This window comes from Panthera onca, chromosome D3, assembly GCF_046562875.1.
Source record: "Panthera onca isolate mPanOnc1 chromosome D3, mPanOnc1 haplotype 2, whole genome shotgun sequence".
Taxonomy (NCBI): domain Eukaryota; kingdom Metazoa; phylum Chordata; class Mammalia; order Carnivora; family Felidae; genus Panthera; species Panthera onca.
In genome coordinates this window covers 79,016,440-79,044,144 of record NC_138350.1, presented here as the reverse complement: position 1 = coordinate 79,044,144, position 27,705 = coordinate 79,016,440, and the positions used below count along the sequence as shown (strand labels likewise).

The 27,705-nt window shown below is 36.7% G+C and overlaps 1 protein-coding gene across 8 annotated transcripts in view; it reads left to right on the top strand.

Annotated features, from left to right (window-relative positions):
• PIGN (phosphatidylinositol glycan anchor biosynthesis class N) overlaps nucleotides 1-27,705 on the top strand; it is a 103,576-nt gene that overhangs the window by 30,370 nt on the left and 45,501 nt on the right. For 7 of the 8 annotated variants that reach the window (XM_078435175.2, XM_078435174.2, XM_078435173.2 and 4 more), the window contains 8 exons: nucleotides 500-630; nucleotides 1,514-1,630; nucleotides 4,578-4,618; nucleotides 7,317-7,376; nucleotides 9,177-9,269; nucleotides 9,907-9,962; nucleotides 21,082-21,160; nucleotides 22,081-22,263. In XM_078435175.2, the coding sequence (XP_078291301.2) occupies nucleotides 500-630; nucleotides 1,514-1,630; nucleotides 4,578-4,618; nucleotides 7,317-7,376; nucleotides 9,177-9,269; nucleotides 9,907-9,962; nucleotides 21,082-21,160; nucleotides 22,081-22,263 (760 nt within the window). The remainder of the gene's footprint in view (nucleotides 1-499; nucleotides 631-1,513; nucleotides 1,631-4,577; nucleotides 4,619-7,316; nucleotides 7,377-9,176; nucleotides 9,270-9,906; nucleotides 9,963-21,081; nucleotides 21,161-22,080; nucleotides 22,264-27,705) is intronic. The other variant, XM_078435176.2, reaches the window with a different exon arrangement.

Here is a 27,705-nt window from a genome sequence, read left to right as displayed (position 1 = left end):
TCAAGTGATAGAATTCATACCAAACCAACCTATTCAACTGTATGGAAGCTTAAATATAATTTGCTTATAATGTTATATTAATGTTTTATGTCACAAACACTCTAAGGGATGAGAACATTTTATACTTGAAACAGTGATACCTATTAATGTGACAAAAACAATATAGTGTGCATTATGAGACGCATGAACTTGAAAATCATAATCAATGCATTTGAGATGTAAAAAGTATTCATTAAAATATATTTGCTAATCAATATTGGAGAGTATTCTCCTTTTAAACTATTTCTGAAAATGATTTCAGATTCTTATGCTTCTTTAAAAGGAGAGATTGTTATCTTTAACAATATAAAGATCTCTGATTTTAAAATATTAAGGATGAGATATAAAAGTATTTAGGAGTTAATAACTTCAGATGATTCCTATTAGGTTCATGTTGAAGAAATTTTATTTTTCCAAATTAATGTAACTTTAATGTGCTCTTCTGTTTCTTCTTAAACAGGGAATATAAGGACAATATTAAACTAGTGGATGCAGGAATGAAAGAAATGGTGTCCATTCTTGAACACTTTTATGGAAATGATGGGAAAACGGCATTTATCTTTACCTCTGACCATGGAATGACAGACTGGGGTTAGTCTGTCTCTAAGTGACACGTACTTTATGATTAAAGTAGTTGTAAATGTAGCTTGCAGACATCTTGTAATGTGGAAGAGGATTAAATGTCTTCGTATATGCAGAATGTCTAATAGGCAATTGCATGCTTAACATGTTAGTGTAAAAAACCTGATCTTATATAAAGGATCTTTTTTCTAACTATAAAAGGAACATATTCTCATTTAAAATGAGAAATTAGAGAAAAGTATGGAGAAGAAAACAAAAAGTGCCTATCCTATTATTTATCTACCTAGCGTTAACTGTAAGTGATGATAATGTAAGAGTAAGGTGGTATAACCAGGAATCCTGGGGCTCCTGGAAGTCTACCCTAGATGACCTTGTCCTTTCTGTGAGATTCCCAAGGCAAACACAGTGTGTGCACAGAGAACAAAACAAGGCAAAGATGAAGTTTGGGTCCCCACATCACAGTACAGAATTCTAGTGAGCTGGTTCCACTCTATAAAGGGCTTTTGGTTACACCAGCCAGAGTGGCCTGGAAGAAACTCATCAAGAGACTTTGCTGTCCTCTCCAGAACAGACCTGGCCTTGACCGACTGCGTGTCCCATGGGGCACTACGCTGGTCGCATCTCCTCCAAGTCTTCTTGTTAATATTCTTGTTCTTCTTTCAACCAGTCAACAGACCTTTTTGTTTGGTTTTTGCCTGTCTATTGATGCTCTGACTTGCTTTGGGAATATTTCAAAACTAATTGTTATGCAGAGTTGCACGCATTTGGGAGTGTGGTGGCTAGAAGTAGAAATACATACGGGTCAATTCTTTAAAGCGATTAAACAATAAATAAATATTTAGGTATAATTTCTTATATCCCTGTCTTAATACTCTTGATGTCTTATTTGTAGGTTCCCATGGGGCTGGTCATCCTTCAGAGACTTTAACTCCTTTTGTCACTTGGGGAGCTGGAATCAAGTATCCCCAAAAAGTATCAGCTCAGAAATTTGATGATGCATTTTTGAAAGGTATAAATGTTTACCTTTATTGTTTTCATAAATACAACATTTTAAAGGATAAGCACTGGGTGTTATATGTAAGCCAATTTGACAATAAATTATATTAAATAAAATTTTAAAAAATTAAAAAAAAAACATTTTAAAATAAAACCAAAGTTTAGGGGGACGCCTGGATGGCTCATTCAGTTAATTGTCTGACTCTTGCTCTCGGCTCGGGTCATGATCTCACTGTCCATGAGTTTAAGCCCTTCGTTGGGCTCCGCACTGACAGTGCGGAGGCTGCTTGGGATTCTGTCCCTCTCTCTCTGTCTCTGCCCCTTCCCTGTTCTATCTCTCTCAAAATAAATAAATAAACATTAAAATAAAATAAAACCAAAGTTTAACTTAAAAAAATCACTTTTCAAGTTACAGTTTTCATTTTGATATTTGTATCATTACTATTTTTATGTGTTATTTTTGTATAGTTCTCATTATTGGTTTATAATATTCAGATTGAAATATATAGTCTTAGTTATCTGCCTTATGAAGTTACAAATGTAAATTGTACTATTACTTTTTTTCCACAAGCCTATTTTTATTGCTGGGATTTACATTAAACTACTGAGTCATACCTTAACCTGCAAAGACTATCAATCAGATAAATCACACATATGTCACAATTGACATTTCACACCTGGACTGATTTTGCCCTGTCTCTAGTACTTTTGAAGGCTTTCTGTGTTACCCAAGCCTCCCTTCCTTCCTAATCCATGAGGAAAATGAATTCCTTTTTCCTGGAGCTCTGCTTATTTTGTGAGGTAAGGTTTTTTTTTTTTTTTTTAGAGTTCCAAACTTTTTATTAATTGGACAAAACAAATTCCTTTCAAATGCCTCACTCCAGATTATTTGTATAAAACTTATCCAAAACACTTGTTAAAAATACAGATTAAAAAACAAATAAATTTCCGTTGGGGCACCTGGGTGGCTCAGTCGGTGAAATGTCTGATTGTTGCTTCTGTGTCAGGTCATGTTCTTACGGTTCGTCAGTTCGAGTCCTACACAGGCTCTGTGCTGATGGTGGGGACCCTGCTTGGGATTCTCTTTCTCTCCCTCACTCTCTGCCCCTCCACGTGTCTCTCTCTGTCTCTCTCAAAATAAATAAATAGACTTAAAAACAAACAAAAAGCAAATTTCCAGACTTTGTCACTAGATATATTAATTCCATGAGTCTGGGTGAGGCCTGGAAATTTTCTTTTTAAAATCTTCTCCAGGGATTCACACTCACAGCCATGTTTATATATTTCTGTCATAGGAAACTCTTTGGTTTGCATCATAAAATTTCCTTAGACTCTTTTCTTGAATTGATTTTTGTATTGAGATAAAATTCTCTTGCCACTTTAATTCATGTTTTAGAAGTGTACCTTTCAGGTTTTTTTTTCTTTTTAGCATACTCACAAGACTGTATCATCACCTCTACTGTCTAATTACGAACTGTTCTGTCAGCACCTCCAAGGAAACCCCTTCCCCAATAGCAGTCACACCTTATTTCCCCCCCTCTCCCCATCACCTGGCAACCATTATACTTTCTCTCTCTCTGGATCTGCTTATTCTGGACATTTCCTGTAAGTGGAATTACTCACTGTAGGGTCTTTGTGTCTGGCTTCTTCCACTTGGCATAATTTTTTTTCGAGGTTCATCTGTGTTGTAGCACGTATAAATAGTTTATTTTTTACAGCTGAATGATATTCCGTTGTGTGTCTAGACCATATTTTATTTATCCAATCATCTTATGGACATTTGGGTTGTTTCCACATTTGACTGTCGATAGTGCCAATGACACAAATGTATGAACATTTGTGTACCAGTTTTTGTGTAGACATGTTTTCATTTCTCTCGGATAGGTACCTAGTGATGGAATAAATGGGCCATATGTAACTCTGTTAATTTTTTGCAGACTGCCACACTGTTTGCTAAAGCAGCTTCAGCATTTTATATTCCTATGCTCTGTGGTAAATGAATTAGATTGGGTCTAATAGAAGCTGGGTTCAATAGAATTTTGTACTGAGGATATAAAACTTTGGCTCTTGATTTCTCAGTGAATTAATATTTTAGAATAACTTGACTTCAGGAATCATTACAGAGGAATACATTTTTTCTTCTATGAATATTAGGTGTCATAAGTTAGAGGGAAAGGGAATGTGCATCTTTTCCTTATCAGGTAATTAGGGTGAATTTTTAGTAGCTGACTAGTAGAACCAGGAACATATTTTTAAACTTCGCTAGCTTATTAAAGGAAATTTCATCATAAAAATATCTTAGAACCCTTTTTGTAATATATCTTAAAGTCATTAAATGAAGACATGCTCTCTCATAATCATTTGTTTTGATTACTGGTTATTGAAATTTCTGAATTTATATGTGGAAAAATAGAGGAATGAGGTTATCTCTGAAGGCAATTTTAATTGTAACTCACTATAGGATTTTCACATTTGGGATTCATGGACAGTAGGAACATCACAGCTACATTTTTAAGTATTTTTGCAAGCAACTGCCATTACAGAAAAAAAGAAGGGCTTAGGTTGTCTAACAGACATCAATTGCCTTAATTACTCCCTGGAGCGGGACTGTCATTAGTCCTAGTCATGCTGACAGCTGTTGTCATTGTGCCTTTTACTTCCATCTTCCCTTCCTTACCCTTTTGATGCTTTGAAACAACGATCTGCAAATGAGCACTTTGAAAGTTTAATAAATCGTCACAGGAAACACCAAATATTTACTTTTAAAGCTATTCTTTTAAATTCTGGTTTTAAAAACATACAGTTGTGCCTGTTTAAGTGTCTTTTTTTGTTCATAGTTGACTTAAAATAGACTTTCCCAGGACTTTTGTTTCACATTACACATTGATCTCTCTTAACAATGAAACTATTATTTTTTTTTTAAACCCTAACATCAGCTGTTGTGTCTCGTTTTGTTTCAGAATGGAGATTAGAGAGCTGGAAGAGGCAAGATATCCATCAGGTATTCAGTTCAATTTAGTCACTTTCACATTTAATTTTCTCTCCTAGAAGAAGTTTAGGCTGAAAAAAAAACCTGAACAAAAGTATTAATAATAAAGTATTTTTCAAAACATTTCCATTACCAAGAGAAATCCTTCTAGTGCAAATATTTTAACCCAACTAATCTTTCTTTTGGCAAAATAGAAAAAGCTTCACATAAAACTGAAAGAAGATTCCCTCCAAATAACATTGGCTAATTAAAGAATTATTATGTAAATTGAAATCTGCATGGCTGTTAAATTCCTGTGATTTCTTGTCATGGTTGCCTGGCTTAGTTGCTCTAAGCACAGGCCTAATAAAACCCTATTATGGGGGTTTTTTTTCCTGTAGTATGTGAGTTACCGTTTCTTTTTTATTAACACATATTTTATCCTTAATTCTACCCAGGGTGCTTACAAATGCAATGGAAAAAAAGATAACAAGAACATAGATTACTCAGCTAGAAACTTTAGATTACAGGGAAATGCATGGCCAACCTAATCAAGTTGGACTGGTAACGTTATGTGTAAATATGAAGCATGGAATTTTCATTGTTGAAGATATGCTCTGCAAACAGCCATCTTCACTATTTGTAGAAGGCAAGGCATTGTTGGTATATGACCTCGAAGGTGGCAGGAATACTTTACCCTCACCAGGTCACCTTACAAACTGGCATTGCTTATCGTGGTGGATAAACCAAGGTCTAGAATCTCATTTTTAGGCCTGTGGGTGCAGAAGCCTATTCTCTGTCAGTACATTAGGAGGGATGGCTGTATATTACCCAAATAAATGGAAACGTATCAAATTAGAATAACAGTTGAATTAATTTGCCGCAAAAATCACCATCAGAAGGATAGGGAATAACTTGAAAATCATAAAACATATAGCCAGACTGGATTATGATTTAAATCTAGATTCAGCTATTGCCCTGTGACTACTCCTGCTTCAAATCTACATTAGATGAGAGTTTCTTTATTCATTCTTTCACCAACATTGCTATGTGTCCACAGTGGTGTAAAACACTATGCAAACATTAACATTAGATATGTGTAAGGGATATAATGGTGAGGAAAAGTAGACAAAATGCCTGCCCTGGGAAGCTTACAGTTTAGGGGTGAGAACAGATATTAAGCAAATTATTATACAAATACATGTAAAATTACAGTGTGATAATTAGTACAAAAGAGGACTGTGAAGCTATGAGAGTATAGAGTGGACATATCTGATAGACTGTATGGTCTGCAAAGTCTTCCTGAGAAATAGAGGTTTGAGCTGAGATTGCAGAATTAAGTAGGAGTTACCAGGCACATGGTGTTCCCTCTCCCTTTCCACCCAGAGGCAGCAACATGTACACAGAGCTCTGGTAAGAGGATACATGGTGTATTAAAGGAGCACAGAGAAACTGAGACTGTGGTCTGATGTCTGGGTGGGCACTAGACCCCGCAGGGCCTTATGGGCCTATGGACTTAATCCTAAAGCTTGAGGAAGCCCTTGAAGTATATGAAGCTTGGAGAGTGACATGATCTGTTTTTTGAGGAAAGGATTTCTCTGGATGCAGCAGGAAGAACAGGTTGGAGGAAGCCAACAGTGGATTCTGGGGGGAAAGGCACAAGGCAATTAGAGGCCATTGGAGTTTTCCAGTTTTCTGTGGGGTGGTACTTAGTAAAGAGAGTCCAGATGGTAAAACGTGAGAAGCACTGAGAGCCTGGGACCAAACTCCAACTTGAGATGGTATCTGGAAAGGAGCCCCAGTGAGACTGAAGACATTGAGTGGCGTGTGTGGTGTTACAGATGCCAAGAAGGGAATGGTGTATGCGGTGCTGCTGAAAAGTCAAGTGATTAAAATAATCAGAAGAGCATTTGTAGCCACCATTCACTGCAGGATTATTCTGTGCCACGTACTTTATAAATTTAATCTCCTTTAATTATGCCATAACTCTGTAAGGGTTTTTTTTTTTTTTTTTAAATAACTAAATGATAAGAAAATAAATAAGTGATAAGGAAACTGAGGCATTGAGGAGGTCAGATAACCTGCCCAAGGACTCAGATTTCAGGCAAGGATTTGGAACTGGGCATTTTGACATCTAAGCACTTTACCGCCTGAAAAATTATAAGGACTAATATAAAAACAGTCGGATTTAGAAAAATAGAGGGTATTAGCTCTGTTACCCTCAGGGAGAGTGTCTGTGGGATGGTGAAGAATCAAAGGAAGTTGTAGGTGGCTGAGAAGCCAGAGAGAGATAAGGAAATGGAGGTAGAGACACACACAAGTGTCCGGGAAACTGGGGGTTTATGTCTTTTCTGGACTTCACTGTCTGGCCAAACCTTCTGGTATATACTTTCTTTCTTAATATGTACCTTTACCCAGTTAAAACCTTCTGTTGCTATTTACTTTTTGTCTAGTTAAGGCATCCTATTCATAATACTGAAAAACTCTTACATGGAGTGGTCAAGTTCTTAGCTACCAGGGTAGTAACTTTTTGTTCTAGTGTGTAAGTTGATGCAGCTGTAGCAAATGACATTTTTAGAGATTGATATCTATTGTGTACTGAATAAATGTTTGAAGGTAATGGATTATAATGAACATCATGATTATAGTCCAAAATATAGTTGCATTAAATTATATAATTTTCTTATTGATGTCTGTAAACTTACTAGAATTGAACATTTTCTGTTTGTAGGCTGATATTGCACCATTGATGGCTTCTCTTATTGGAGTTCCCTTTCCCCTTAATTCAGTGGTAAGGAATAAAATTTCTTATCAGCTCTCAGAATAAAAAAAAGTTACTGTACAGTAAAATTTACTTTTTATGTCCTTCTGAATAATCTTTGGTTACATTTAAAACTTACTTTCCTCTCTTTTTTTCTAAGTATCTAACTGTGTATGTATTATAATCTACAACATAGAGCAGAAGCCTAATAGCTTTTCTTTAAAATTTTTTATTTTCTAAAATGTATATAGATTTATCTTTGTATTTCAGTTATAAGTGGTAAAATATATATAAATTTTATTGCAAGCAGCAGAAACTGAATCCATTTAAAGGGAATTTATTAAAATGATATTACTGGGTTGTTGATTTGAAGGGGTGCTCAAAATCCAGGCTTGGAAATGAACAGGAACTAAGGGAGCGCCAGGGACTTGGAAGAAAGAACCAAACTGTTGTGCTCAGTGCACCAACACTAGGGGAGAATAGTATTATACTTGTACTTTTTGTTCCTTGACTCTTAGGAGTCAGATTCCACTGCTTACCTCTTGAGTGGGCTAGCTTGGGTTATTTATTTATCCTTCAGTAAAGGAAAGTAGGGCTTCATTAGAATCTCACTGTTGGGGTGCCTGAATGGCTCATTCAGTTAAGCGTCCGACTTCAGCTCTGGTCATGATCGTGCAGTTTGTGGGTTCAAGCCCTGCATTGGGCTCTGTGCTGACAGCTCGGAGCCTGGGGCCTGCTTTGGATTCTATGTCTCCCTTTCCTCTCCTCTCCTCTCCTCTCCTCTCCTCTCCTCTCCTCTCCTCTCCTCTCCTCTCGTCTCCTCTCGTCTCCTTTCCTCTCCTCTCCCCTCCCCCACTCTCTTTCTCTCTCTCTGCCCCTCCCCCACTTTTGCTCTCTTTCTCAAAAATAAATAAACATTAAAAAAATAAAAACAAAAAGAAACCCACTGTTATATCCAATGGGGGAGATTTCTCAACATAGAATGGTAATGCTGTTAAAAATGGGAACTGGGTGCTGAAAAGCCAAAAAACAAACAAAAATATCCATTCCAACTAGCCATTCATTTTAGCTTTTCAGAGCAAATTTTAAAAAAATAATGTTCTCTGGGGTGCCTGGGTGGCTAAGTCAGTTGAGCACGACTTTAGCTCAGGTCATGATCTCACCACTTGTGAGTTGGAGCTCTGCATCGGGCTCTGTGCTGACAGCTCAGAGCCTGGAGCTGCTTCAGATTCTGTGACTCCCTCTCTCTCTCTCTGCCCCTCCCCCACTCGCACTCTGTCCCTCTCTGTCTCAATAATGAATAAACATTAAAAAAAACTTTTTTAAATAATGACCTCTAACTCAGAACTTGAGTAAGTGACCCTTCTGGTCATAAGTATATGTGTATGTGTATTAACAAAGCAGCCCTTACTCTTACTATGCACGGTATACTCTCAATTTTCTTATTATGTCATTTTTTCCTTTTTAAGGATACCGGCTGTGGCCCAGCATAGGGATTTTTCGTGTGTGCAAAGCACTTAGCTCACTGCTCAGCACACAGTAGTCTTTCAATAGATACTAGGTTTTATTGAACTTACTTCATCTCTATTACTTTATTTACTTTGTTATATACACTTTGTGAGAAAAAATAATAGAAAAAATAATATTTCAGTTATGGTTTTAAAAACATTTTGCTTAATTATTTCAGTAATTTATTCCTCTACGTGTCTTGTCTTTATTGTTTCATTTGTAACTCTTTTTGTTTTATAAGAATAGCCTGAGTTGTTAATACTAATAATATTATACTAGTAAAATTAATACCAATACTAAAGCAGTGTTCTTTATTTACAGGGCATCCTTCCTGTAGATTATCTTAACAACACTGATCTCTTCAAAGCAGAGAGCATGTTTACAAATGCAATACAGATTCTCGAACAATTCAAGGTAAAACAAGACACACAAAAATGGATACTATGACAATTTTAACATCAAATATATTAAGTGAAAATGTAAAGAAATTATTTTCTATAGTTTATGATCTTTTGTGTCTTTGACTAGTGTCATAAAGTTTAACATTTGTGAGGTGCAGATCCCAGGAATCAGTTCGAGTGCGTAGAATGACCTTCGAAGACCACCGCATATGCTTATAATTTCCTGATTAGAATTTGCCCCATAGAAGTAGTATTAGAGACTGCAACATTTCTTGTCATTTCATATACAACTATCATATGCATTAAGACAAGTTAAAGAGGTGACCATTTCACTGAAACTTTCTGTTAGTATTGTCAAGGCAGCTTGGCTTATTTTGTCTTCTATAGTAAAAGAAATACAGTTTAATGAGATTACAGTATGTTCTTTTGCAAGCTTGATATGATTAATTCTCAGCTCATTATGATAGTATGATAATCTGAAATTTTTGTTTAAATACTTATGAAATAATATAGTAACATAAAATTCCATTTAGTTTCAAAGTAGTGAACCATCCCCAAAGAGCCATTTTAATGAATGTTTGTATTTCAAAATGAAATTAATTTGTGTCTCATTTATAATATAATGAAATATTTTCCTACTTGGTTCCCAGGTGAAAATGACTCAGAAAAAAGAAGTTACTTTACCGTTTTTGTTTATACCATTTAAGTAAGTCTCATATTTTTTATTAACTTGTAGGAAGGAATATTTTAATGAGTTTGAGTGCTGACAGGATAGATGAGTTACTTAGAAACTTTTTCTTTTTTATTTATATTAGTGCAAACTCCAAAACGAAAGCCTCTTCTCTTGCTTTTATAAATAATGGGCCAGATACCAGATACCTTTGAGTGGCTGGTAAAGGAGATAAAGGGGGCACAGAGAGCTGTGGGAGACATTGAAGAGATCAATTCAACAGGGCTTAATTGAAGGTGTGGGGCTCTTTGCTTGGTTGATTGGGACATTTGGTACCATGATGGCTTGTAGAAATAAAGAAGAGATGGTTAGGGGCAAGGATGAATGTTTCTGCGTTCAGCCTACATTTGAAGAAACCAATTAGTTAGTTAGAATTAGTGACAAATTAGACATAAAATTAGGGCAACAAATTAGGGACTTGGCTTGCAACATGGACCTGAGAGTTGGTTATGAAGATCTGAAGGCATCAGCATAAGGTAAGATGTTAACTGTTACACATGTAGGAGGCTCTAGGAGAATGTAGAAAGTGACAAGAAAAGGCCGATGATACAATTCTGGGAGACATTGACAACTACTGGGTGGGTGGGGAGAACAGACTTTGGAGGGCAGCAGGATTCTGCTGTCCTAGATCTCTTTTCCTTGAATCTGGAGTCCCCACTCCTGTGATTTGAGTCACAAACCTGGCTCTGCACTACTGACATGGGGAGGTTTATTCGGCCTCCCTTACTCCTCCTCCTCAAGGTTCGTTTTCAATTTGCAAGGGTTCACATTTAATTAGGGAGGATTTTGCTCTTGACCAAGATAAATAGAAATTCTTCAAAATAATGGATGTTAGTGAAGTGTTTGAATGACTTCACTGGAATTCTTTTTGACAAATCTGTAGCATTAGTGTGGTATTCATAAACTAGAAAGGCTTAAACATTGCACTACCTGTTGAATAATGTGGTTACATGCCTGACTTTGGGTATATGTGTATCTGTGTGAATAGGAGAGCAAAAACCAAGCAAAATTGGGATTTTGCAACTTACGATCATATGAAATTACGTACCCTAAATATTATGTTATATCCATCAAAGGTAGAATTATTTTTGAAGACTTTCCCTAATTGTAAGATACCATATATGCATATAGAGGCTATAAGGCAAGTTTTTACTATTTTCCCCATATGATGTCATATACATATCATATGCATCTGTTTATTTACAGTGTAGTGGTGTAGTCAGAGCATAATAAAGTAAACAAATGAACAAGAAATATATGATCAATTCCTGGGACGAAGAAAATACATGGGACATTGAAAGTGAGACTGTGGGTTACTTTAGACTGGCCGCTTTAGAAAAACTGGTCAAGGAAGAGGTACTCTTCTGTGAAGAGTTCAGGTGCACACTGCCTGGCTTCTTCTACTTAGGCCTGCTGGCTGACCATGAACTTGCCCTGCTTTGATGCTCAACATCTGCCTGCAGAGCCACTGCTAGCTTTTTGTCCTCTGGGGACCCTACAGCATGGTTGATTCCTGAACACTGGAGCAAAGCTTTAGCCCTGCCTGCAGACTTTTCTGGCTAAAAGTCACCATTTCTCAATAGCTTCCAATATGACCAAAAAGTGTCTAAGGTAAAGTGGAGAATTGACTCCTGAGGAAATAAGGAAAAGAAAAGAACTTACAATGTTAAAGTTCTCAGAAATATCAGGGGCCCCTGGGTGGCTCAGATGGTTAGGCGTCCGACTTCGGCTTAGGTCATGATCTCACGGCTCATGGGTTTGAGCCCTGCATCAGGCTCTGTGCTGACAGCTCAGAGCCTGGAGCCTGCTTCGGATTTCGTGTCTCCTTTTTTCTCTCTGCTCCTCCCTCGCTTTCTCTGTGTGTCTCTCAAAAATAAAATAAAAACATTTGAAAGTTTTTTTAAATAAAAGATCTGAGGAACTATTGTATCTATAAGAAAAAGCACAGTTACAAAATGAGAAAGGGTACGGGATGCATATGTTAAAAACCAGAAATGCGACTAAAAACTTACAGAAAGATAAATTGTACAAGAATAGTCCAAATGGGAGGCAAACCCTCCAAATTAGAATAGTGAAAGGAAATGAATTTTCTTATATGGATTGAGTAAGAATTCTAACATATGGATGGAGTAAGAAGCTGGAGGAAGCAGGAAGGCATATATTTCTTCATCCTCTGAAACAATGACAAGTGGAAGCTTTAGGGAAAAGGAAGCATTTCAAACTGTACAAGAAAGCATGCTTCGTATATGAAGCAACTAATATGTAAGCTGATTTTGAACAGTTGCTGGAAGTGGGAGGAAGAATTCATTTGAACATTGGCACATAGATCAAAGCTTCAGTTAAATAGATGATAAAATCTAATCCTAGCATAGAACTTAACTGTTCAGTGAACAGTATTTAAATAATCATAATAAAGTAAATACTGTAAAGTAAAATAAAGTAAAATAAAATAATAAAATAAAGTAAAAACTTTAGACTCAAACCTTAGGCAAAGCAGGGAAGACTTAATTATTATTATGGAATAGAATGCCAATGTTCCCAACCTTGACAAGCCCACAGGGTTACATGTTGGAAGTCAGAGGAAAAGAGAAATACAAATGGAATAGTAGTGGCGCTATTGTTCTCATAAAATAGAATGTGGAGATTCTGGACATAGTTGACAAAACAAGACAGAGGTTTAGGTACTACATTATTTGAACATTTTTTAAAATGTTTATTTATTTTTGAAGGAGAGAGAGACAGAGTATGAGCAGGGGAGGTGCAGAGAGAGAGGGAGACCCAGAATCCAAAGCAGGCTCCAGGCTCTGAGCTGTCAGCACAGACCCTGACATGGGGCTCGAACCCATGAACCACTAGATCATGACCTGGATCAAAGTCGGGCACTCAACCGACTGAGCCACCAAGGCACTGCTAGGCCCATTATTAAAGTGACTGATGTAGGAGCACCTCCCTGGCTCAGCGGGTAGAGCATACAACTCTTGATCTCGGGGTCATGAGTTTGAGCCCCATGTAGGGATTACTTAAAAATAAAGTGACCAATGTAGCCAACAGAAGAGGTAAAAATAGTAATATAACCATATTAAGGGGGAAGGAGACAGCAGGAACAGGCAGAATCAGTGAGGAGTCAACAGAAAATGCCTCGGGTCATCCAGTCAAGAAATAGTAATAAAAGCATATTATGAAGAAAAATGGAGGTAACTACAAGAATAACTAGAAATAGACACTTGTAAAAGTTTTTGTCTCTGGACTGGGGAATGAGAGATGAGAAGGGTGGGGCAGGTGTTTATTGGTTGTCCTTGTCCCCTCTGCACAGTTTTTTACTTTTTAAAATTATGTGCATATATTACTTTGATAAAGCATATACTTAAAAAAGAAACAAAAAATAGGTAGTTTAATCATTGGCACAAATCACAAAATCGTAAAAATAATGGGCATAAAAAAGAAATGTATTCTTCCATATAAATGTTAGAATCATTACCTTGAGTTTTATGAAAATGAAAATTTCTTTGGTTATTGTACTATATTTAGGAAGCAATTTGGTGAGGATTGACATTTTTACAGTATAGAATATTACTATCCAACATTTACTTATTCCTATCCCCCGTTATGTCCTTAAGTAAAATTTTATAGTTTTCCCCACAATATACATTTTTCATTATTTTAATTCCTGGACATTTTATTTCTATGATACTATGAGTAGTATCTTTTTTTATTACATAAGTTCAGTATGCTGGGACAAACAGTTGTTGCCATTTACCATCTGAGTACCATGGACTCTTTATTTTTCTGTAATCCAATGAATTTATTCATTTTTATACCATCTGTTTTCTTACAGTCACCTTTATATATAATGTCAACATCATCCACTTAGAAGCTATATCAAGTGATTGTTGGCACGTAAACATCATAGTAGATTAAAGATAACAGTTGCCACAGATTTTTTCTACAAAATAGCTCAAGTTCTTGTTACAAATAATTGTTTATTGAAGGCCTGACTTCTTGAATAAATGCCATATTTCCTTTTCCTTCTTAGAAATATATTATTCACTCCTCAATTCTTAGGTTTGAGAAAATTTATCTAGGATATTGCCATCAGAAGGTTCATGGTCTTGAAATTTTACTTACGTGATCAACTTCACCAGCATCCCTAGATTTTAGTTTAATGATATTCCACCATTCTTCCATTCTCTTATTTAGTCTTGTCTAGCATGAATAATGTAATAATTCCTAGGGTGGTGAAATAGCAAATGTTTCAAGATGTGAGAAAAATACAATTGCTAAGGTCCTTGACCGTATCTTGTAAAAGAGTCCAATGGATCCATATGGTATTTGCATATCCTATTTTATCCTGTTCTGTAAAAAAATAAGTAGATTTTATCTTTTATATCTTAAATACTTCTGAAAAAGAATAAAAGTCCTGTAATATCTATTCTGACAAGTAGAATTCAACAAAGAAACTCAAACCTAAGATTGGGTCCTTCCGATCTAATGCTATGCCAAGGGACGTACAGCAGGTGGAGCTCCATGACTAGGAGAAACATAAAAGTTTTGACTGTCAACTTACCTTGAGGAGGAGGAAATACACTTTCTATGAAAACTGTGTACAATAGAGGCCAAAGTAAGGCCCAGAAAATCTTTAAAGGAAAAGAATTACATGAAATGGGAAAAGAACAAGAAAGGTCTCTTAAGGGATATTTTAGAAGAAACGTACCTTGCCAATAGAAGCAAAAATGGCTATTCTCTTTTACTTAAAAATTACTATACAAACTCAAGGCAGTTAAACTTTAACAAAACATTTTAATATATTTTTTGCCAAAAACGGCAAAAACCACTTTGTTTCTTTTTAATGTATTTGTTTCTGTTAGGCTGGTATGGATTAAAGTTCCTCGCTTAGACCAAATTTAAATACTGTTTTTCATGTGAATCTTTCTACCACGTCACCCATCTGATATACTATAAATGCAATTTCCCCCTTCAAGATTGAAATTCCTCTTTTTAAAAAAGTAACTTTTATATATCACATACATACATGGAAAATTTTTATTTACTCAGTTATGACTTAAAAGATGAAAATAAGATTCTACATCAATGGTCAGTGTAATGGAATGCAGATTATTCTAGAAATGACATCCTTTCTCTGTCTTTACCTTCTTGAAATATTTCTCCTTTAATCTAAATAAATATTCTAAAAAGGAATGGACTAGATATCACTAGGTATTCCTAAAATATCTTACATAAGTACACGTGAAATATTTTTGTAATAAAAGTCTGAGAAGATGTAAAAGATAAAACACTTCAAAGGATAGCATTTTAAGATTTTGTCCTCCAAACATTAGAGATATTGAATAATTAATGATAAAATTCTTGATAATCCTAAAACATGGCTTACTTGCCTCTACAATATTCACATAACTAAAAAAAGATGGAATAGTAGCTATCATAGCTACTTTTTTCTTTTCTTTCTTTCTTTTTTTTTTTATTTAAACATAACCTGCTGGTAATAGATTCTTTTAAAACTTGATGTTTTAAATATAAAAGATTTAGCCAATAAAGAAATTTTTTTTCATACAAGTTACTATTAGACACAATCTGCTGCCATGATCGTCAAATATTCTACCAAGTTCTCTCTCCCTCCTTCTCTAGCATTCTAATTACATGTGTAAATATTAACGGCCGTTCACAGGGGCTTGTATGTTATTTGGGAGTTTTTGAATAGTCTTCTCTGCATTTTTCATTCTTTTTGCTCTTCAAAGTTCAGGCAGGATATCTTCTAGTGACCTGTCTTCTAATACACCAAATCTCTCTCCTGCTTTGTCCAGTTTGCTGCTTTTGAGTTCTGAGTCTCAGTTACTACATTTTTTTCAGTTGTAGAATTTCCATTTCAATTCATCTAAAAAACAGATGCCAGTTCTCTGGTGCAGTTTTCTATCTTGCCCTTTATTATTGAGTATAGTAGCCACAGTTAAAGTGCAGCTGATAACACCACCAATAACCATATCATTTGTGAGTGTGCTTCTCCTGTCTTCATTTGGTTCTATTATGGAGTCTGGTGGGTTTTAGATGAATGCTTATCGTTGTGAATTAAAAGTTTTGGAAGCTCTGGATTATCTCCTTCTCCAGTGAGGTTTTACCTTATCCTCTAACAGAATGACAGCTGACTCAGGGCCGCATTGCATCTCTTCCCTCTGGTTGTGTCTGCTCTTGGAGTATGGCCTCCAGGGGATCTCAGTGGAAGGCAAGTGTTATCCTTCCTCAGTGGCTCCTGAACACCAAGTTTTGTCTCTTCTGTATCTTGAGACTGACAAAACTTCTGCCCTCCTGTTCAGGGCTTTCTTCATAGCTGCTTGTCTGCTGTGTCCCACACAGCTGAAGAGTTCGCTGGGTGTCCAGCTCACTTCCCTTTTGACTAGCACGTGACCTCTGTTTCTTTACCAGAATTCTCCACATAGAAGTTATTGCTTATAAAAGTTCCTTCTCCCATTCTTCTTAAGACTTCACCTCAGAAACTGTTAAGTTAGCTTAAGTCATTCCAGATAGGTTTTCATTCATGTCTTTTTTTAAAAAAAATCCAGAATGAGGGGCACCTGGGTGGCTCAGTCAGTTAAGCCTCCAACTCTTGGTTTTGGCTCAGGTCATGATCTCACACTTCGTGGCTTTGAGCCCCGCATCGGGCTCTGTGCTGACAGTGCGGAGCCTGCTTGGGATTCTCTCTCTCCCTTTTCTCTCTGCCCCTCCCCTGCTTGAGTGCACGCACACACACACACTCTCAAAATAAATAAATAAACTTAAAAAATAAAAATCCAGGATGAAAATTGTATATTATTCTCTTATTTTTCTTCTCTTTTGGATCCTCAAGTCCTGGCTGCATTGGCAGCCACATATTTTAGTTTTTATCTCCGCAGCATTATAGAATTGTCAAAGGCTGTATTGGATTCTCTACCTTTGCCAAAAATAAGACTGGCAGATGCCCTAAGAGTTAATGTTTGTAGAATGCTGGACTACTCCTCTGGTTTGCTTCTCTCTAGGATCTTAATAACTCTTAGTCTTGATGGTCTCAGTGACTCTCGAGCACCTTCAAAGTGATTTTTATTTCATTCTATTAGGCTTTCTAGTTGTTCCTGGTGGGAGCATTGGTATGTCCAAGATTCTCCATCATAGCCAGAAACTGTGGTTAAATTTTAATGTTTTAATTATTTTTTTTAAAAAAACCTGGTTGATAAAATGTGAATGAAAAAATAATGCATATACACAATAGAAATTATACAAGCAATAATAAAATGTTAACCTCTTCTGAGTTCTAGTTTTATAGTCTTTTTCCTTGGAGACAAAGTGGCAGTTTCTTATGCATCTTTCCATACATGTCCTATGTACATATGTATCCCTCTTCAAACATGCTGAAAAGAATGGAGAGTATAACAAAAATCCTTGTACCCACAACCAGATTTAAGAAATGTCAACATCTTACCGTATTTCTTTAGATCTTCTCTTTTTCTTAAGAAATAAAATGGTGTATGGAGCGCCTGGGTGGCTCAGTTGGTTGAGTGTCTGATTTCTGCTCACGTCATGATCTCACAGTTCATGGGTTAGAGCCCTGCATCCGGCCCTGTGCTCACTGACAACTCAGAGCCTGGAGCCTGCTTCGTATTCTGTGTCTCCCTCTGTTTCTACCCTACCCTGCTCGTGCTCTCTTTCTCTCTCTTTCAAAAATAAATAAATGTTAAAAAAAAATTTTTTTTTTAATAAATAAATAAAATGGTGTAGGGGGAGCCTGAGTGGCTTAGTCAGTTGAGCACCCAAATCTTGATCTTGGCTCAGGTCATAATCTCGGTTTGTAAGACTGAGTCCCCCTGACAGCATGGAGCCTGCTTGGAATTCTCTCTCTCTGCCCCTCCCACCCTCAAAATAAATAAGTAAACTTAAAAAAATAATAATAAAATGGTGTCATGTAATTGAATCCCTATTTTTTTATTTTTAGAAAATTTTTAATTATTTGGGGCACCTGGGTGGCTTAGTCAGTTGAGCATCCAACTTCAGCTCAGGTCATGATCTCACAGTTCGTGAGTTCAGGCCTCACATCAGGCTCTGTGCAGACAGCTCAGAACCTGGAGCCTGCTTTGGATTCTGTGTCTCCCTCTCTCTCTGCCTCTCCCCTGCTTGTACTCTGTCTCTCTCTCTCTCTCTCTCTTGAAAATAAATAAACATTAAAAAAATTAAAAATAATAGGTGACACTAAGAATGATTTTGTACCTTTCTCAACTTACAGAAAGCTAAAAAATTTTGATTGGGGACAAGTTTGTAAGAGTCTTTAATGTCCTAATGCTACAGTGAGATTTGTATGGAACATTTTGATGAACTCCAGACATACCATAAACCTTTGGTGTGTCCCAGGGCACCTGGGTGGCTCAGTCAGTGGAGTGTCCAACTTTGGCTCAGGTCATGATCTCACTGTACATGAGTTTGAGCCCCACAGTGGGCTCACTGCTGTCAGCCTGTCAGTACACAGCCTGCTTCAGGTCCTCTGTCCCCTCTCTCTGCTCCTCCCCTGCTTGTGCTCTCCCCCAAAATAAATAAATATTGAAAAAAACACCTTTGTTATATCCCAAGACTTATAAATATTAATTTTAGGAAAAGCATAAATTAGCCTGATGCTGTTTTTTTTTTTTACCTAAGTGCTCCATATATAAAATTTCATATATAATGTAATGAAATGTAACATAACATAAATACTTTTCTTTAAAAATATTTCTTCCTTCATTCTTAAGAGTTTGCTTGAGAATATGTATTAAATTAGCCTAAGAAATTTAGCTCCAGACAAGCCTGCTTTTCATCTTTTAAGTTAGTTTAGCAAATAATTAGGTGCTTTTAAAATGGCAATGTATAGTATTCTGTTATTTTTTCCCCTTAAAAAAAATTTTTTTTAATGTTTATTTTTGAGAGAGAGGGAGGGAGCATTAGCAGGGGAGGGGCACAGAAAAAGGGAGATTGCTTCAGCAGGCTCTGCGTTATCAGGGCAAAGCCTGCTGTGGGGCTCGAACTCACAAACAATGAGATCATGACCTGAGCTGAAGTCAGATGCTCAACCAACTGAGCCACCCATGTGCCCCTTTCCCCTGTTTTTAGATTTGTAATATTTTGATAGCATTTTAATCAATTAAGATTTATTGATTTATTTTATGTGCTTAGTACTTTGCTAAGTATTATTATAGTATTATGGTTTTTAATAGAAATAATTAATGGTCTATATGGAAATTAAAATTTAATTGATGAGAAATAAATTGATAGTAGACCACACTAAAATGCCAATGGTGTGAGGCGGGATTGGGAGAGGGCCATAAAGGGTGATAAAGATTTGATTTTGGAAAGCAGAGAGGGAAGGATCTTTATGAACAAAAACTCAGATGTGAATAGGTGACGAATGAAGTGCGTAACCATTGTATAGCTGAGGATGTACATTTGGGGTGATGGGAAATTACGTAGAATGGAAAGAGACGGTCATCAATAGTCCAGGAAGTTTAGAATTGATAAAGTAGAAAATAAGATGCCCATATCAATTTCAAGTTAAGTTAGAAGCTGGAATTCCTGTCTTAGGAAGCCGAGGGGATCAAAGCAAGGAAGAGAGACCGATTAGAAGAATTTTATAGAAATTTGGAAAATTCGACTCGGATACAGCCTTCAAAGAATTCTGGTGCTCTTTGGCCCAGTGATTCCAGTCCTAAGACTTCTAGGAAAATATTCCAAAATGTGTGGTATCTGAAGGACAAAGAATGGGACCATGACAACATTTTGAAGTAACTTGTGTTTCTTTCATGTGTTCCCACTTCCTGGTATCTTTTTCCTCCAAATCCCAGTGAGTCCTGAGGTGGAGACTTTTCTTGCAGTCTGAAATAGTGATTGGGTTCCTCTGAGTTGAAAGATCTGGGGATCCTTGGAGTTGCGCAGTTCTTAATCAGGTGTGCTTATAGGACTCAGAGAGATGAGTTTCTGGGGTTCGTGAATTTTCGGAAATTGTGTGTAATATTATATGCATTTTCTAGAGAGTATCAGATTCAGAAAGAAACCTATGACCCCCACCCAATTAATATCATTACATAAAAGATTTACTTCCTGCAGTTCTCCCATCTTATCTCTTTAGAGATTTCTGGAATCAAGTAGAAGAAAGATAAGTGATTATATTATGTTGAATCATTGAAATCGTCAATATTTAATTTAGTAGCTTTTTACATACCAAAATATCAATTTCAAATGATCTAACCCTAATAAAGCCTTAAAAAACTTTTTTATACTTTTTAAGTTTGGAGGTATTCACTTTATAAGTTTTAATTAAGCAGTATACATTCAATTTTGTGTTTAAATATACTTATTTCAATCAGGTTATTGAGTTCTGGTTATATTTCTTCAGTTTTTACATTCCATAAACTTAATATATTAAGTTAGATATATTTCCTGGTTATGCAGTATTAGGAGTATTTCTCTTGTGTATATAAGGCTTCTACTGTGGTAAAATGACAGGAAAATGACAGAAAGAGAAATAAAAGATAAGGGAACCACAAGTATATTGTGTAGTATAAGAATGGTAAAGAGGTTCAAATTGTTCATTAACTTTGTTGGTTTTGATTGCCTGCAGTTTTTGATCATGACAATTCTAAGTCCCTGTCTAGCTCAGGGGTACAAAGAGCCATCCATAGTGGATTGGCCTTGTCTGTTGTGTCTGTGTATGATGAACACCCGAAGTTCTGGGTACTGAAGCTCACGCCCCTGGTTTACTGCTCCATTAATTGCGTTGTTTTAGTCAGAATTTCTTTATTAGCCAGAGTACTTCATTTCTTCAAAATGATGGATCATATGACTTCATAAGTATAGTTTGGAGTTGAAACTTTGAGTCAAGAAAACCAAATTTAGAAGTTATTTCTTGGGAGGGTTCAGATGACTAGCAATAATACAACTTAGCTTTAGGTTTCTTCCTTTTTTTTTTAATTTCAGTTTTTATTTTCTCAGCTTTTACCATCCTTTCATTTTCAATTAAGAAAGAAAAACAAGAAAGAAAACTTGTCATTGAAACGAGGAGACATTTTAAATCTAACCTTTTCTTTTGTAGGTTGCTTCCTGAATCTAAACAGCTAAACATTGTAAGAAAAGCAAGATCTTACATAAAACAGAGAAAGTATGATGAAGCAGTAAGTATGTGGGCCTGGTGTATAGAAATAGCTGGTCACCGTTTGGAGTATGGGGAGGGGCGAGATATGCAATGGAGAGCAAAGTGGGCAGGCCAAGGAGCTTTCCTGAACACTTAAGTAAGGATTCAATTTTCTCAGTAGCTGCTTTAGCCACGGGCATACTTCTGTTATTTCAGATATTGTCAGGGTAGACTTTTTAAGGTTAGCGTTGGAAGTGAACAGTTGCCATTTTCTATAATGAGAAAGTATATTCCAAATTTCTATAACCATACTTAAATGCATAACATTTTAGAACATGGCATATTTGTACATTTGGACTTATCTACACACTATCAGGAGCCTAATGTTTATACTGCCGCTTTGAAGCTTCTCAAGAACTACCCTGCTATGTTTTTCATTAATTTTCTTTTTCTTAAATGGTCATAATTTCAAAGAAGGAAAGAATTCTGTTTTCAGTTTTTCAAATTGCCTAAGTAATACCATGCATTTCTAATGTTTGTTTATGGTTTTAAAACAGTGAGCTATTGTTTTCCTGTTTTAATGATGCTTTATAACTGACTTGGGTAATCTGACATGAGAAAATGAAAAATGATAGAAATGTAAGTATCTTTGCTATATGGGACCAATATTCGAGAGCCTTCGTTACTTTCCTTCATGGTCCTCTGTAGGTATTTCCACAGAATGAATCATGTTAAATCACTATACATATCATAATTTACATCTTAAATGCCCTTTCTTATCAAGATTCAAAATTCATTCTACCAGGAGTTGTTCTTATACTTTGCAAGAAGCTCCTCGAATAATTAAAATCTGTTCTTGATCCATCATCTACAGTTATGCACTCTAATTTTAATATATTTCCTTCCTTTAAAACTTCTTATTCTTCCCATGTGGCAAGTTATGTCTTCCTTTCTCTATAGGTCTCCCTTTGCAAGGAGCTGATTCATCTTGCATTGAAAGGATTGTCCTATTATCACACTTATGACAGATTCTTCTTGGCCATCAATGTTGTTCTTGGTTTTTTGGGATGGACATCTTATGCTTCTTTGTTGATCATCAAGTCTCATTTTAACCTTACTAGAGGTGTTAATAAAGAAGTTAAGGTATGTTCAGAACATATAATGAAGCTCGGATAATGGTGTTAAATCACTAAGGCTGGAGAAAGAAATTGAATCAAATCAACTGTAATGAGTTCATACAATGTGCAAGGTGTACTAAGCTAACTCTTACTTTCATTTGCTTTTGTCAAATTGGGTCTCTTTTTTTCAGTTATCTTTATTTCTTTGGTTGGGAAAAAGGTATATTAATAATAATGGCCCCATAACTTAAGAGGGCTATAAAGATAGCTGCATAATTTAAATTTTCCTATGGCATTAGCTGTTGATTATCTGTTCCTTGAAATAATTACTTAGCTTGTTGTAAGCATCCCATATCTTTCTAGTACAGGTCGTCAGAAAACTACTTCAAAGCAGTATATTTAGCTTTATCTGATATTAAAAGTTTGGTAGCTAGAAAGTGACAAAATCATTTACTCAAAATGTCCCTTTTTAAATAATGTATGTGCTTTTCTGGAACTATTCTTACCTTCTTACAACTTTCTGAAATTTCTAATGCAAATTTTCAGAACTTTCTATTTATCTTTATTTTAAGAATCAGTCTCTAGTTTACTGTACTTTCAATGCAAAAAAAAAAAACCCCTCAAAATTTTAATAATACTTCATATAACTGAGTAAGTAATAACTGTACATATACGGTTTTACTACATTAAAACACTTTACTCTTTTCACATATATTGCTAATTATCATTTTTTGGGGAGAATATGCCACTTGCATTTTCTTTATTCTCTCTAATAATTATTACCATGTCCAAATCCTCTAAAAGGCAATATAATCAGGATGGTATATTTAATAATAATAGTTTGCAGGCATTCCCAGTGGTAACTTTTTCTAATTTTATATTTTATTTTTCTGTAATGGAAGGAAGAACAGTAGTGTTTATTCCAATTTTTTATAGTGCTTTAATGCATCTTAAATAATTCCCCCCAAGTAATTTTCATTATTTGAATGTGCGTAAAATTGGCTAGAATGGGGATAATTTTTGACACGATAGCAAGAGAGACAGAACCAACCATGTTTTAGTAGTGTCATTCTGCTGGGTACTTGGAGTTTATTTTGTCATTTTAAACTCATAACAGTGCTGAAAGCATTATAATTTCTTTTTACAAAAGAGGAAACCAAAGCTGTTTAAGTATTTTGCAAAAGGCCACTCTGAGCTAGGCTGTGGAGGAATTGAGATTTGAATCCAGAACAGACTTGTGCCAAACATTATCTTTTCACGTCTATCTTGCTCTTTTGGTTGTTGAGAAAAGATATGAAGTCTTTAGCTTGATGAGTCAACACAATTTCATAGCTGATAATTCTCCTTTATCCATTAACCTGATAATGCAGTGAATGTTTAATTGTATGTACGATATAATGCTAACTACTGCATAGGCTATACAGAGAAATAGAAAATCCAGATTCTGCCCTCCAGGAGCTTAGAATTAGAGTAAAGTAGATAAGAGATGTACACACATAACCACTTTATCAGATGTAGGTTGCTATACTACACTACATTGCAAAAGACAGCTTTGACATTTGACAACTTTAATATATATTAAGTGTTTGAATGTGATATATATTAAATAGAGGAGAGCTCACTTTAGCGAGGACGATGACAACAGGAAAAAGTAAGTCTTGATAGAAAATTAACTACTACAGGGAGAGGATGAGAATAAAGCAAACTGAATGATCTAAACAGAGGCAGAGTTGGGAAAATGTTTATTATGCTGGTGTAATAAGTAATATTTATTGAGACTCACTATCCCAGGACTATGTTGGGTGCTTTGCATGTGTTATTCAATTAAGCTTAACACAACCTTAAATCTGGCAGTTAGGAGTCTCGTGATATGAAGAGGGGAATTTAGGCTCAGAGAGCTACACGGTTTCTTCAAAGACACACTATGACAAAATGACAGAACTAATATTTGCCTATACTTAAATTCATGCTCTTTCTACACCATGCTACTTTTGGAATAAAAAGTTCAACTTGGGGAGAAGGTGGAAGGTTTGTTCAAGGGACGAAGAGGAGATTATACCGACAGTGTAGGTTAGGTTGAAGTAATCAAAGACCTCAAATGCTAGACTATAGATTTTACATTGGATTTTGTGAGGAGTTGGTGTATCACTTCGAGTTAAACCAGAGAAACAGAACCAGTGGGATCTATGTATTAGTAGGGTTAGTGTAAGGAAATGGCTTGTGATTGTGGGAGCTAGTTAGGAAAGTTCTAAAGCCACAGGTCAGGCCGTGAAGAGGGGCAGACAGGAGCCTGCAGGCAAGACCCGAAGCCACGCTCGGTAGCTATGCTTCCGTTCTATAGGGAAGCCTGCCGTTGTGCTCTTCAAGCTTTTCAACTGATTGAATCAGGCCCGCCCCAGTTACCTTGGATAATCTCCCTTAAAGTCAGCTGATTGTAGACTTTAATCACATCCACAAGATGCTTTCACGGCAACACCTACATCCGTGTTTGAGGATAATGGGCACTATATAGCCTAGCCACGTTTTGACACACAAACCTGACCATTGTGTCAGTTTTGACCATTACAGACTGACCATTACAGGTGAGGTTGTGAAATTTTTTTTGAGCCCTCTGGTTCTGTTTGCAAAACCATTCTGATTCATCTTCAGTGAGAGATTATAACCTAGGGAAGTGACACAACCTGAACGGTTCTGAAGGAAAACTAAAATGCCAGTGGTCAATAGTCTTAACTGGAGGGAGGCATGGAGAGCAGTTAGGAGGTAAGATGACCCCAGCCGTGTACTTTTTAGAACGCGACACTTGTGGGTGGGGTATAGGGAGGCTTCGTCGGGGAGGCTGTTGCCAAAGTGAAGTCTTAAAGGGTGAATAGGATAGCTCCGTAGAAAAAAGGAAGATGACGTACAGAGAGAGCAGCAGGCCCCAGAAGAGGAGAGAGGCAGCATGGCTTTTTGGAAGAGTGCAAGTCACTGGTACGGCTGGGATAGAGAGGGCCTCTGGGGAGGGAGCCGTGGGCTTGAAACAAACACTATCCTCATTGCCAGATGAGGAAACAGCTTTAGACAAGCTAAATGGGTTAGTCAAATTGGCGAGCAAATGGAAGAAAGCCTTGGAATTAAATTTATGCCTGACTCCGAAATTTATGTCACTTCTTCATGATGGTGTCACTCAAGATATACAGGTCATTTCTGATTCATCACCATTACAGGCAGTGAGTATTTAAATATAATTTGCTACAGCTCCTCATAATTGTATCCTGTGTGTAACTTGTACATACTCTTCTCCTTTGCTTTGGCCAGTTCAGATGTTACTTGCTTTAGAACGAAATACCCTTATTTTGCCACATGTTGACCTTTATTTTCGTATTACCTAATAAAATCCCCAAATATTAACCCCTTGAACCAAGTCTCATGAGTCCATACCAACCCACGTGGTTTGAACTCCGTGGAGGCCGGCACCTAGTACAGAGCAGGCCCAGAGTGCGCAGCTTAGTAAGTGCTTATCGGAGGGAAGAGTCATCATAGTGCATGGTTTGTTATCATTAGTTGTGTTTTGAGGAGCTAAGGGAAGGTGGGGAGTCAATTCAGGAGGAAGTAGAAAACGTACCCCCACTCTTACTATTTAAAAGCCTTTGGGGATCTGGGTGGCTCAGTTGGTTAAGTGTCCGACTCTTGATTTCAGCTCGGGTCACGATCTCACAATCGGTGGGACTGAGCCCCGTGTTGGGCTCCGTGCTAAAAGCGTGGAGTCTGGTTGGGATTCTCTCCCTCTCTTTCTGCTTCTTCCATCTCATGCACTGGCATGCTGTCTATCTCTCTCTCTCTCAAAATAAAGAAATAAGCTTTAAAAAAAAAAAAACGCCTTTCAATCTCTACTTCAGTTGAACTGAATTCTTTATGATTTCATTTCCTATGAGTGAATATCATTGATAATGTATATTTTAGGTATCAAAGGATTAGATTATTATACCATATTATACTGACTCTAGAAAATCCCTCAAAAATGTTTTTTTAGGTACTCATTTCTTTTTGTTTTTTTTTTAAGTTTATTTATTTATTTTGAGAGAGAGAGAGAGACAGCATGAGTGGGGAAGGGGCAGAGAGAGAGGGAGAGAGAGAGAATCCCAAGCAGGCTCTGCACTGCCAGCACAGAGCCCATCGCAGGGCTTGAACCCATGAAACTGTGAGATCATGACCTGAGCTGAAAGCAAGAGTTGGATGCTTAAGCGACTGAGCCGCCCAGGCGCCCCATAATGTACTCTTTTAAACTTCTTTTGTTATTATTTTCCTATTCTCAATATGCTGTGAAACCAGTGTCATCTCTTAAATGATGAATGCATGCCTCAGCCACCTTCAGCTTTAGAGACTCCATCTCCACATCTGTTTGAGATTTGCCCCTTGCTATGGGTCCCCCACGCTGTGTCACACATCTCCATTTCCAGTTCCATTCACCTTCAGATTTCTACAGCACCTGCTGGGACTAGTGCAGAGAAGTAGGGAGGAGAGAATAAAAATGAAGGTAATAGCAGCAGCCACTATGTATTAAGCTGTTATAATATTCCGGGCATTTTGTTAAGCTCTACATAATCTCATTTAAGCATTACCAACCTTGACCAATAGATATGGAATTATTACTCCCATTTTATAAATGGGATGAAACTGAGTCTCAGGATAGTTTTGGACTTTGACTGAACCAGAATTTGAATTCTGATCTGTGTAGTTCTACACTCTTAATCACATTGCCGTGTCTCACCTTCCTTTTTCCAACTGTCCTAATTTATCCTTGTTTTTTACTTCCTTTCTGGTGACATTTTGTGCCAGTAAGGAGGAATTATAAAGAGGAAAAAAACCCTCTTGTCTCTCTCCCCCACAAGGCTTCTACTACAATGAGTAATTCTTAATTCTCACCTTATTTAGCTTTGGCTGGCAAAGCAAGGGGAAAACAGACAAAACAAAGGACAGAGAAAAGAGAATGCCATATTACCCCTCCATTCCTGTGTTTTTCCTCTGTGGCTCTTCTTAGCATCACAGCTTTCCATAGGTGCGTTTGTTTCCAATCGTCGGAACGTCTATCCCTGAAGCTTGCTTCCTTACTCCTGGCCCAGAGCACCCACGGACATGCACAGCCCATGGAGGCCATCACTCGTGACTCACATTGGGGAACTCCTTTCTTGTTTGGCAGGTGGTTGGGAAGAGAAGATATGACTGAATGAACACACTGTGGTTGGGCAGTGGAGAGAGAAACGTGGGCAGCGTGTCAAGTTGGAGTTTGAATAGATAGAAGCATTGTTCCAAATGAAGATTAAGTCCCACAGTTTATTGTGGATTAAATGGGCTTTTGTGAGCTAGTGAGGGAGCTCGATCAACATTTATAAGATTGTTACTAAGGAGAAATATGTTCAGAGTTCCAAACAAGTTACTCGCAGACAAACTTGAGGAACATAGTCACTTTTAAATGGAGAATTGCCTA